Raw genomic sequence first — 10,608 nt, 5'->3', positions numbered from 1 at the left:
CAGTGCTTTGTAGAGCAAAATCCCATCCCAGAAATCTAAGTGGTGCTACCAATGTTAGTTTTATCCTAAAATAATCTTTAATTGTCTGGGACTTAATCATCCCTGAATGATACAAAAACCTTTGATATCAGTGAACTCATGCTACGTTTGGGAATGCCATTGCATATCTCCAGGAGGTGCTGCTGGTTGCACTCTTTCAAGAAAAGGCTACAACCCTACTTTAACGCTGCCAGAAAGACCAGGATTCCCAGCTTTCAAGAAGTATGGAGACAAAAGACATAATGTCTGACTAAAGGCCATGATTACCAAGCAAGTTGGTGGACAGGACCAATAGCCCATTCACTTCCACTCTGTCTGCATTTAACACTTCTGTGCTTAATGCCTGCAGAAAGGGACAGATATTTTCTTAGTGAAGAAATCCACATAAAAAGCAGGAAATTTATTGTCTGTACCTGTTGGTGTGGCTCTAGACTGCTGAGAAGGGCACAGTTCAGTAGCCATAAGCTTCCTGAAGTCCTCCTAGACTCACTGTGGGGGGGTGTGTGTGTGTCTGTGACCATAAGCCTCTCCTCATAGCCCTCTCCAACCCCAGCTTTATCCTCTGGGCTCCAATTGCTTTAGGTTACTGATACTCATAACAACACCAGCAGTGAGCTCTGCCACTGGAGGTTGAGCTCATATCAGTGGTACAGTGTTTCCCTCATAGGTTTACTGTCATAAAGCTTCACGTTGCTGTAGAGATAGCACTTCTGCCCTTGATTCAGGACCCGTCAGAGAAAGGCTGCATACCAATTCATGAATAATAGGACTGAATTTGCATGTGATTCAAAAGTAATTTCACATGGCTTTGAAAGGATATTTTTTTCTTTTCTTCTTCCACTGCTCTCTTGCTGGTGGACTTTATTAAATGAAGCAGGGAATAAAAACAAGGAAGAAAACTACAGAGTGAATGAACATTTTCACAATTTAAAACCACTGAAATCATATTTCCATGATGGAACACTTGTTATAGACCCCCTTTGTTATCTCCAAAAGGATTGGTACTTTTGGGTGGCAGGTGGCAATAGCATGAAAAATGGCAGCTCAAAGTCTTAATGTGTGTAGGCATGCCAGTGCAGCTCTTCACCTGCTGGGGACTAAGAGCCCAAGGATGGTGCCAGGATAAAAGGAGCAGTAAAGCATTTTTGCCAATTTTTATTAATGTTAGTAAAGCTGAGGGTTCCTTAAATTCAGTTGTTTACTCCTATGGGAGAGCACAGTAATGAGTTTGCTGGCTTACACTAGTAGGGAATATAAGCTTGGGAAGTGTACACTAGATTTATAAATATTCTTTTAGTCTTGAACACTGAGCATAAATGGGAAAAATACAAAAGGAGGAGAAGGATATTGAATTACACCAATAAAACCCTCCAGCTGGAAAAGCCCAAGGAATTGCTTGGAGTCAGAAATTAGTTCATTAAAAGTTGCACCAGAAGTAATGAGATAAGATAATGAAGGGATAGTCTGTCTCCCTTTCTGCCTCCTTAAAAAAAAAAAAAAAAAAAAAAAAAAAAAAGACAAGTGAATGGGGGAGGGAAGGAGGACTTGTAGAAAGGGCAGTGGCCAGCCTGCATCTGCTCTAGGCCAGTAACAAAGCCATTCTGGACCTGAAGAATCACAGTAGCTCCATGAGATCCCCACTGGAGCCCTTCCCAATCACATCCACTGCATGGGCAAGGACCCAGAAATATGTACTCCTCCTGTCTCACCTTCCCTCAAAACTCCTCTTCCACCAGCTGCCTTTTCTCTCCATCTTGCACTCAGCTTTTCAGCCATCTTGAGACTGACTGTACGGCAGCCAACAGGCTGAGATGTTATGAGCCATCCAGAGCTGCCCAGACTGGGAAAGATCTGTAAAAAAAAGAGAGAGAGAGAGATGACCAGGGCACACAGTTAACTGGGGAAGAGAGCCAGCAACCAGAGTGATAGCTGTTGTGGCTGACCTGCCATCCCAAAGCATCCATCTGTGACTGACCATCTGCCTTGGATCCTGCAAGCATCAACAAAACACCATATTTTTTCCCCAGCTCTGTTATCCTTTCTCTCCTCCTTCCTCTTATATCTGTCCATGCCTGGCCACAAACAGAGAAAGCAGCATCTCAGAGCAGAACAGAAGTAACCATGGCCTCTCGTTTGCTGGGTTTGTTTGACCAGGCAGCGATATCCATACACCAGCATGCAGAGCTGTGCAGGGTTACTTCAGCAGGTAACGTTCTTCCCCACAGGGAATTAAAGTGTGGGGAACCACCAGCTACTTATAACAGCATCTGCTAGGACATATTATCAGGACATGACAAGACACAGAACAAATACAATGAGACATTACAGAAAAGTCACTGAAAGGAAAGGTGGAGTTCCTACTTAAAAGAGCAGACAAACCTGCTTATTTTGAGCTTTGTATTTTGAATCCTGATGTTTTAAATTGTATTATATTATTTTGTTTGGAAAAAAAGGACAGCATGAACATGGGAGTCACTGCTGAGGAGAGCAGAACAGCTTCATTTTGAAGAGGAATATAAATAAAGGGGAAGGCAAAGACAAAGCAGAGTTCATTTAAAACAAGGTGATCCTGCCTGATTTCAGCCCAGTGTGTATTCAAAGCTTCTTGTGGCACTTATCAAATACTGCCCACTGAGAAAGACTCTGATGAGCATTTCTCTCCTATTTCTTTGTTAGTGAAACTGCTCCTAATGGCTACAGCAGTGCACGTTTCTGCTTAATGCATAAAGCCTGCTGTGTTTTCCTACACAGCCACCCGAGTCGGTAGCATTAAATTCACAGCACTGTGCTTTGAGTTACCTTGCAGAATGAAAGACTTCGTATATAAAACAAACTCTATTCAGCTCTGACTCACTCTTGCTTTTCCACAGGAGACAGTATTAATATTAAATTCTATTTCTCCCCAGGAACAGTATAATTTCCATTCTGTTGACAAATATCCTAGCAACACAGGGGTAGAGGACAAGGAGACAGAAAGTGTGACAGAGAGCTCTGGGACCTGATCTAAGTGTTTTGCACAACCTCAGCCATTGCACTGCTGTTTCTTTCGGATGACCACATCTTTGCTGTTTTGCAATCCATCGGATTGCTCTGATTCTCCCTGTGAAACCCCTGCCCAGCCTTCAGAAACCATCTCTGTGTGGATACATAAGGCTGCTGAGAGCTGGAGTGCAAATGAGTAGCATCATGCATCCTAACATCAGGCAGAGGTTTTGGGAAGCAGAACATGTCCATGCTATGAGAACCAGACAGCAAACAGACATCTTCATGAAGGCAGAAAGAACAGACCCAGCAAAATCCTCTGAAAATGTTTTGTGATTCAAACAAGCCAGCTTCAGCTGTGCTAATAAGGCAGAGGCGGAACATTTCATTTAAGTCCTAATGAAACAGAATTGCAGTGTCCCACTGACTTTCACTGGGGGGTTGTGGGCTGTGAAGTCTGTTGAAAATCTTGAAAATCTAAAAATCCCATTTTAAAATGTGATCCCTGAAACCCTACAACTTTCTGTACCAATTTACTACAAACATAGTAGCAAGAGAGTGAGACTGTAACTTTCTAATAAGTATTCTAAGATATTCATAGAAATCAGATTTTTAATTCACAATCTGAAACCTTACTGCTGAGAATTAATTCCATCGAGTCAGGAGAAAGAAGAATACAACATGGCTTATGCATCTGCATGAATATTTGGAATAAGGCTGTTCACAAAGAGCCAACAAGCTCAGGATTATTTGTCAAAAGTGTGCAGTCAATAGCACCAGGTAATAGATGCATTTGGGATGATCACAGTTAATTCACAGATTAATCAAGAACAAAACAAAAAGAGGTGATGAAATGCATAATTCCATGCATCTAGCTGCAGTGGAGAGACTGCTGTTTTGCAAATGACAAGCACTTGGAAATGACGTCTTTTACAAAAACTTTGTGGTGAGACTGAAGAGTGGGTAGAAAACTCTGGTCACTTATTTCCCCTTGTTTCACAGAATTAGCACGATAATCATCCACTGCTGCTCATCACAAAAGACAGAATGCATCTTTCATTGTATTACTTGGAAGACAAAGAAGCTTTCTGAAGTCAAGTGCAGTTTTGCAGACAGTACATCAACAATCTCATCTAGAAGGAGTTTCCTGGTGTGATTTCAGATCTCGATCTCCTGCGCTGTATGTAAGAGGCATCAACAAACATCTCTTGGAGACAGGCCCCAGAGCAGACTTCCAAGAGTGCCACAAAAAGCTGCTGGACACTTAGATCTCAGTGACTGCTGAGCAAGCTCTTGAAAACCACCCACATTGCCCATCTTAGGGAAAACCTGGATTCCAGGCTGTGGTGTCTGTAAAAAGTATGTCCTCACCAAAATATATCCCACCCCCAGTTAAGAGTCAAGAGTAATTTTAAGGAAATTATTTCTCTGAGCCTAGTGGTGTATTTGTAGCCTGCATCTGTATAGAGGAAGAGGTCATTTCAGCTCCTTTACTAAATATTTGAATTTGAAATAAGAGCATCAGTGCAAATGTGCACTATGCATCAGTGGTTTTTTAAGGGACTTGGGAAGTTATTTGTTGTACACAAGGATGTTTGAGCAGGATTTAAGAAATGGTTAGGAGCCTATGTAAATTTAATAGAGCTTGAAAAGCTTCTCAGCTCTGTCCCATAACATTGTTCTACCAGCAGACCTCAATATTGGCATTATGTGAAAATCCTCTCCCAAAGGAACAGTTTACACAAAGTCTCTGTTAGGTGTTGCCCTGTAGCTGACACAGAGATGAGTGGGCACCTATCCACACCACAGTACACCCAAAAAATTACACAAGTGAAATCTCCACATGCACACTGTCTAGCCTCAGAAAACAATTTTACAGTGTTGGCTGAAATGCTGGAGTGATGACTGTCTCCCATACTGCCTCCCATTCTGAGACAGGAGTTTGCCCTCCAAACCCATGTGATTTCTCAATGAATTTTTCAGATTAAGGGCCTGATACACAAAGACATTTAAAGCAGTGTACACAAAGGTATCCAGAAGACCAGATCTCAGCCCTTTGTGTTTGAGGGAAAACACTGGTACATCAAAAGCTTTCAGGCATAATACTGGAAGCAGTTCCTTTCTCCAGAACAAAGAACCATGCTGGCAAAAGCTGACGTGATATAAATACCTCAGGGACAAAGATTTCTCTCCCTACAGAGAAAAGGAGGAAGGAATAAAGGAAAAGAAGAGCACACATTCATAAAACTGGGATCTATCTCTTTTTTTGTTATATCTTTTCTTAGATCCCTCTCAGTTTATTAGTAAGGTAGTGGGGTTTAATATTCTTTGCATATTTTTAATACCTCTGCATAGCTGTTATGCATATGTGCATGTGAGTTCACATATGTACACAAACATATGTATCTACACATTTATATACATATGTATATATATACAATGTGTATACACATTCGTAAGTGTGTGTATGCTATATATAGAAACACGTTCATACATACCTGCAACTTTCTGTCCTACAGAGGCATCACTTTCGTTTTTATTTATTCCTTATGCCTTCTCTATGTCTTAAATGGTACGAATGTAAATTTTCCACACAACAGATATGATTTCAACATCTTTTATGCAAGTGTCAATCCACTCCACTGCAATGATTGAAATTTAATCCCTCTGGATGTTTCTTGTGTGTGGCACAGTTAAGATCAAAACATGGGCAAACTCTGACATTTTTGCCTCTGTTGCCAGCACAGACCCACTTTGCAGTTACTAAGGCAGAAGATCTGAGGGGTTTTTTTATAAATGTAAAATGAATTTAATGTTATCTTGACTTTTTCAGAAAAGTACTGAGGGGAGAGCAGAGGTGCGTGTGACCTTGCCCCAGTGCAAGCTTCCCTTTTGCAAAGCTCTGCAAACTGTCATTAGGTCCTATGATTTATTTGTCCAAACTAGATCCTGTGGTTTATCTGAGCCTATCTCTCAAACCCAGAAGCCAAGCAATTTCCATGACAGGGAGTCCCTGCATGAGGATGGGTTACTTTAAGGGTCACAGGGGATGCCAAGAGAAGGTGGAGACTTCCCCTGTGTGTTTTTGAAGTTGTACATGAGGAGAAACATATGACAGCCAGCCAAGGCAGAGGCAATTGTGCAATCAGCTTGGCTTAACTAGCCTTTGGTAGCATGACACTATATCAGGATAGAGAAACCATGACCTCTGTGTTGCACCCTGTCCTATTTTAGAGGGGAAAGGCTATGCAACATGCTGGCTGTTTCTGTCGCAGAGTCATGAGAAGCCCTATAGCTGACCCCACCACTTGGGATGATCTGAGATACCAAAGCACTCAATGAAATTGTAATGCTGTGAATCTCCTTTCAGGAAGCAGAGAAGAGAGAACAGGAGCAGGAGAATATCGTACCTTCCTCCTCCTTTTTTGTCTGGACTCATGCCAAGCACATCTGGCCAAAGAGAGGGGAAACGTGGTTTCCACAAGATGAAACTTTGAATGGATACAAGCAGTTTCTAAGGAGACCTGCTCTATAATTGTAGAGAAAATTACAAGCTGAATCATCTGTGGTTTGGGGAGAGAAATCAATGATATTTTGTAAGTTGAACCCGACTGTGCTGACTACTTACCAAGAAGGAAACTGGAAAGAAATCAATTCCAAGAACTTTCAACAAAAATCCATCTTAATTCAGGTCTGACAGATCTGTTTTGTTCTCTAAAGCAACGTGATGCACCAGACTGAAATTCCTATTACTATTGCAAAGACAGGTCCTCCCCAGCAAAGACAGACTAATACACTACACTCCAGGCTTGCCAAACCGCTTGCTGCCGAGTCTTGGGAATGCACGAAGGCCTGCACACCTTTCAGGGCTGGCCTGCCGAATCTGCTGGTGTGTCTCCAGGGGGAAGATCCAAAGCAGAATCCGCAAACTGTGATGCATTGCACCATGCATTGAAATGGATTGTTGAAGCACAGCTGCACCCACTGGACCCTGTAATGACAGCAGCAAAATAATTCTGCTTATAACCTAAATGGCATCTGACTCCTAAATTAGTGCTCTTCATACACCGATGCTTTATCCCTTTTAACATTTTTTTTTTTTTTGAAGATAAGGGGAAAAAAGCGAGACCCTGAATATCTACTAGCATTTGCCCTTCATTTTGTAGTATTACTTTACTGAATGTCCCTCTGGAATGCTGAACTCAGCTTAGTCAAATCAGAAGAGATAATAGGGAGATAATACTTTGTCTTCTGGAAAGATGAGTGAGTCTTTCCTTTTGTGTTTTTTCTATGTTTCTTTCTGGTGTTGAGAACTCCACAGTCAAACATTGTAATGCCTGGTTCTTGCCCCTAATATTTGACAGACTTAATTCCTAACCCATCTCACCTGGACTCATCTGCAAAACAGACCTGCCAAAATCTGTCTCAGAAAGGCTGGGTTAGTTACAAAGGTCACCGTTACTTACTCAAAAGAGAATGACATGGACCCAAGCTGAGGTACTGGCTTCTTCAGAACAGGAGTATTCATCATTTCTTCTCTACTTCCCACAACTGTCTTTCTTGTACCTGACTCTTTTTTTCCTCCCTTTCTGCTTCTGTTCTTGTGTATCAGTGTTGACCAAAAGTACATGATACTCAGCTCAGTGCTGCTGGTGAGGTTAGTTGCACTCTGTCTCACCACAGGACACACTCAGGTAACAACAAGTCAACTCCTGTTTGGAACTTAGAGCTTCTGGAACTTCTATTCCTTTCTCTTGTTATCATGTCTTCCTTATTATGTCAAGGGTTGTGAGCATGGGGTCTATTTTCCTCATGCAGTGAAATAAGGCATATATAATACACCAATGAAGAGAAATCAAGGAGGCTCCTGGGGATCCTTGACTGTAACTGGACACAAAACTGATAGGTTATAGTTCCTCCCTCTGCTTCCCACACAACACACAACATGATGCCTACTGGGTTGGATAAATCACTCTCTGTGATTTATCAAACCCCTTGTGAATAATGAACCATTTTTCAACCTCACCAGAGATACTTGCTAAAAGACATTCTGACTTCACCTTGCTACCTGCTCAGATTATATCAGGTGAACCCTGTAACTTCAAAGCCCTGTACCAAAAATACTTGCAGCATGTTTCAGAAGACAAACACAAATGCTTCTATAAATGTTTGACTTGGAGTGCCCTATTCTTCTTGAGTCATGTCTACAAGAGTGTGTGAAATTTAAATGCCTCAGGATGGTGAAGAGAAGATTTTTCTCCTGAGCCAGTACAGTATAATGCGCACAATGCGTGCTTTTGCTTCAAGATGCAAGGTTTCCCTACCAAAGGAAAACTCTTGAGGACCCAGCCTGTTTGGACAGACTCAGAATAGAGAACTGTCTACTCCATTCCCAAGTTAGCTGGGGTTTTTGGTTTTTTTATTTTTTTGAGCAACCCTTCTCTCTGTTCCTCTCTTTTCCCATCTGTGATTTCCTTCCCTTTGAAAATGCAAGCTTTCCATGGATTTCGCTGTCACTTCACATTTCTACTTCTATTAGATTTCCCCTTCTTGGACTTTTATGGCCCTGTCCCTTTACAATCCCCAATCATTTGTTCCACATTTTCCTTTGTTTGCCTCTTATTCACAGAGCTCAGGCCATTTCACATCTATGTTTAACCCTCTCTACTGTGCAGAGAAACTGTTAGACTGAAAGGGCAAGAGGTCACATAACTAACATCGCCAGTGCAGATGAGAATGAATTCCTTCATAAATTTGCTCAGGGACAGAAGGAAACCCAGTTCTGGATGGGGGGAAATTACCAAAAGGCAAGTGTTCCATGACCAGTAGTGAAAACAAACATCAGCTGAAAGAACTTTATGACTCAACTAATCAAAAAATTCTACTATTAAAAAATGCTTTTATTTTCAAGTGAATAGTTTCCCTTTGTAGGCATGGAAATTCTTTTCAGTCTTAACAAAACTAAGGAGTTATCAAAAGTTTATGGTTTTTTATCTTTCAGTGGTTTTGTGAGGTGGGAATAAGGGAAGATGGAGTTTTAGGAAAATAAAGTTGAAGTGATAAACTCTGATCAACATCATATTCCATTTATGTCATCTAAAGAAGGAAAGTTGAGGTACAAATTTCAAAGGACAAGCTGGACGGTGGATAAGAAGTTCTCTATTTAACCTCTGTTTGGCAGAATGTCAGGTCACTAGACTAGATGTGGTGTTATAAAAATCTTGCATGAATATTTTCTTTTAGATTCTTTTAATGAATTTATCCGGCATGTCTTCCTACTTCCAAGTATTCCAGCCAATGAATCTACTGGTTATTGCTGATATGGTGAATTTAGAATTAGCGTTGTAGAATAGTAAAAGTAAGCGAATTTCAGATTTGTAAATGCATTTTGGAAGTAGAAACTTGAATCTGTAATTTCTACCCATGTAACAGGGCACAACAATGACCTGTGGGTCCATCCTGAACATCTCGAATTCTGAATGTCACCTACCTGCAATGAATTACTCATGAGTGCTATAGTCTATTCTGAATAACAAATGTATTCAAGAAAATTACAATTTATTTGAGGACAATTCATGAAGAGAGGATGAGGTGAAATTAATCTAATATGGAATTAAAAATGAATTATTCATGCAGCTCTACAGGACAATGATATCCCCACAAGCAATAACTGTATCGACATCCATGTGGAAGAGGAACCCCATTCAGTCCTTCTTCCACCCCAGCAAATATAAACGTACCAAACTGCTTTCAGAATTGAATGGCAACCTGTAGTTTCTGTTAAGCTTCTGGAGGTTTTTTTGCCTGCAGGGGTCATCTTTGAAATGGTGTGATGGATCTCTGACAACTTTCATCCAGAGGCCTCTGTTATCCCTTTTCAGAGCTGCTGGAGGACTAGTTAACAGCCTGTTTAACATAAAAATTTGCCTGACCCTGAATATCAGAGTTAAGAAAAACCTGGGATGATTTATGATTCAGATAGTTTACCTTGTTCTTGAAACTCTGCTATCCCTGTGGGGTGAGTATTTCCAGGATTAGCTAGAGAAAACATCATCTTATTAAGATGTTGCCCAAAGCTGCAATGTACATACTATGGAAACACAAATTAAAAGAAAATTGGATTTCCAGAGATTGAATGATTTCATGTCAGGAGTGAAAAAGTTTCTTTTTTACATCTTCTTGTTTTCCATTGTGGTGTCTCTTTATCTTTGTTTCCAGGCAGGGGTGAATGGGACGGATCTCCCTGCAGCAAGCGACTACCATTCATCTGTGTTTACAAACCAAAACTGATGGACATTTAACCTGTCACTGAACCACTGATGAAACCTGACTGGCTGCTGTGAGACTTGGAAGATAGTTCAGCTGCAACCCATTAGTGCAGAAAAATCTTTTCCAAGGAAAAATCAAGATCGTATACTAAAAAAGCAGAGCTATTATAGTATGACACTTTTCTGTTCTGTTTGTATTATTATGGCAATGTTCTTGTAGACTGTGTTTAAAACGATGCTATAAAAATAAATTCTGATTAGATTTGAATGCTTGATGAAATCAGCATACAATTTAGATTTTCCACAGGGTGTTCAAGAA

The 10,608-nt window shown here is 40.8% G+C and overlaps 1 protein-coding gene across 1 annotated transcript; it reads left to right on the top strand.

The window, feature by feature from the left end:
• Positions 1-2,160: 2,160 nt before the first annotated feature.
• LOC141920043 (snaclec bitiscetin subunit beta-like) lies at positions 2,161-10,341 on the top strand. The gene is given in 7 exon segments (XM_074816728.1): positions 2,161-2,245; positions 7,386-7,484; positions 7,487-7,518; positions 8,697-8,828; positions 9,832-9,961; positions 10,234-10,319; positions 10,321-10,341. Coding segments are annotated over 7 exon segments (585 nt in total).
• Positions 10,342-10,608: the final 267 nt, after the last annotated feature.

This window comes from Strix aluco, chromosome 2, assembly GCF_031877795.1.
Source record: "Strix aluco isolate bStrAlu1 chromosome 2, bStrAlu1.hap1, whole genome shotgun sequence".
In the NCBI taxonomy this organism is placed as follows: domain Eukaryota; kingdom Metazoa; phylum Chordata; class Aves; order Strigiformes; family Strigidae; genus Strix; species Strix aluco.
This window is presented reverse-complemented; position numbering and strand designations above follow the sequence as displayed.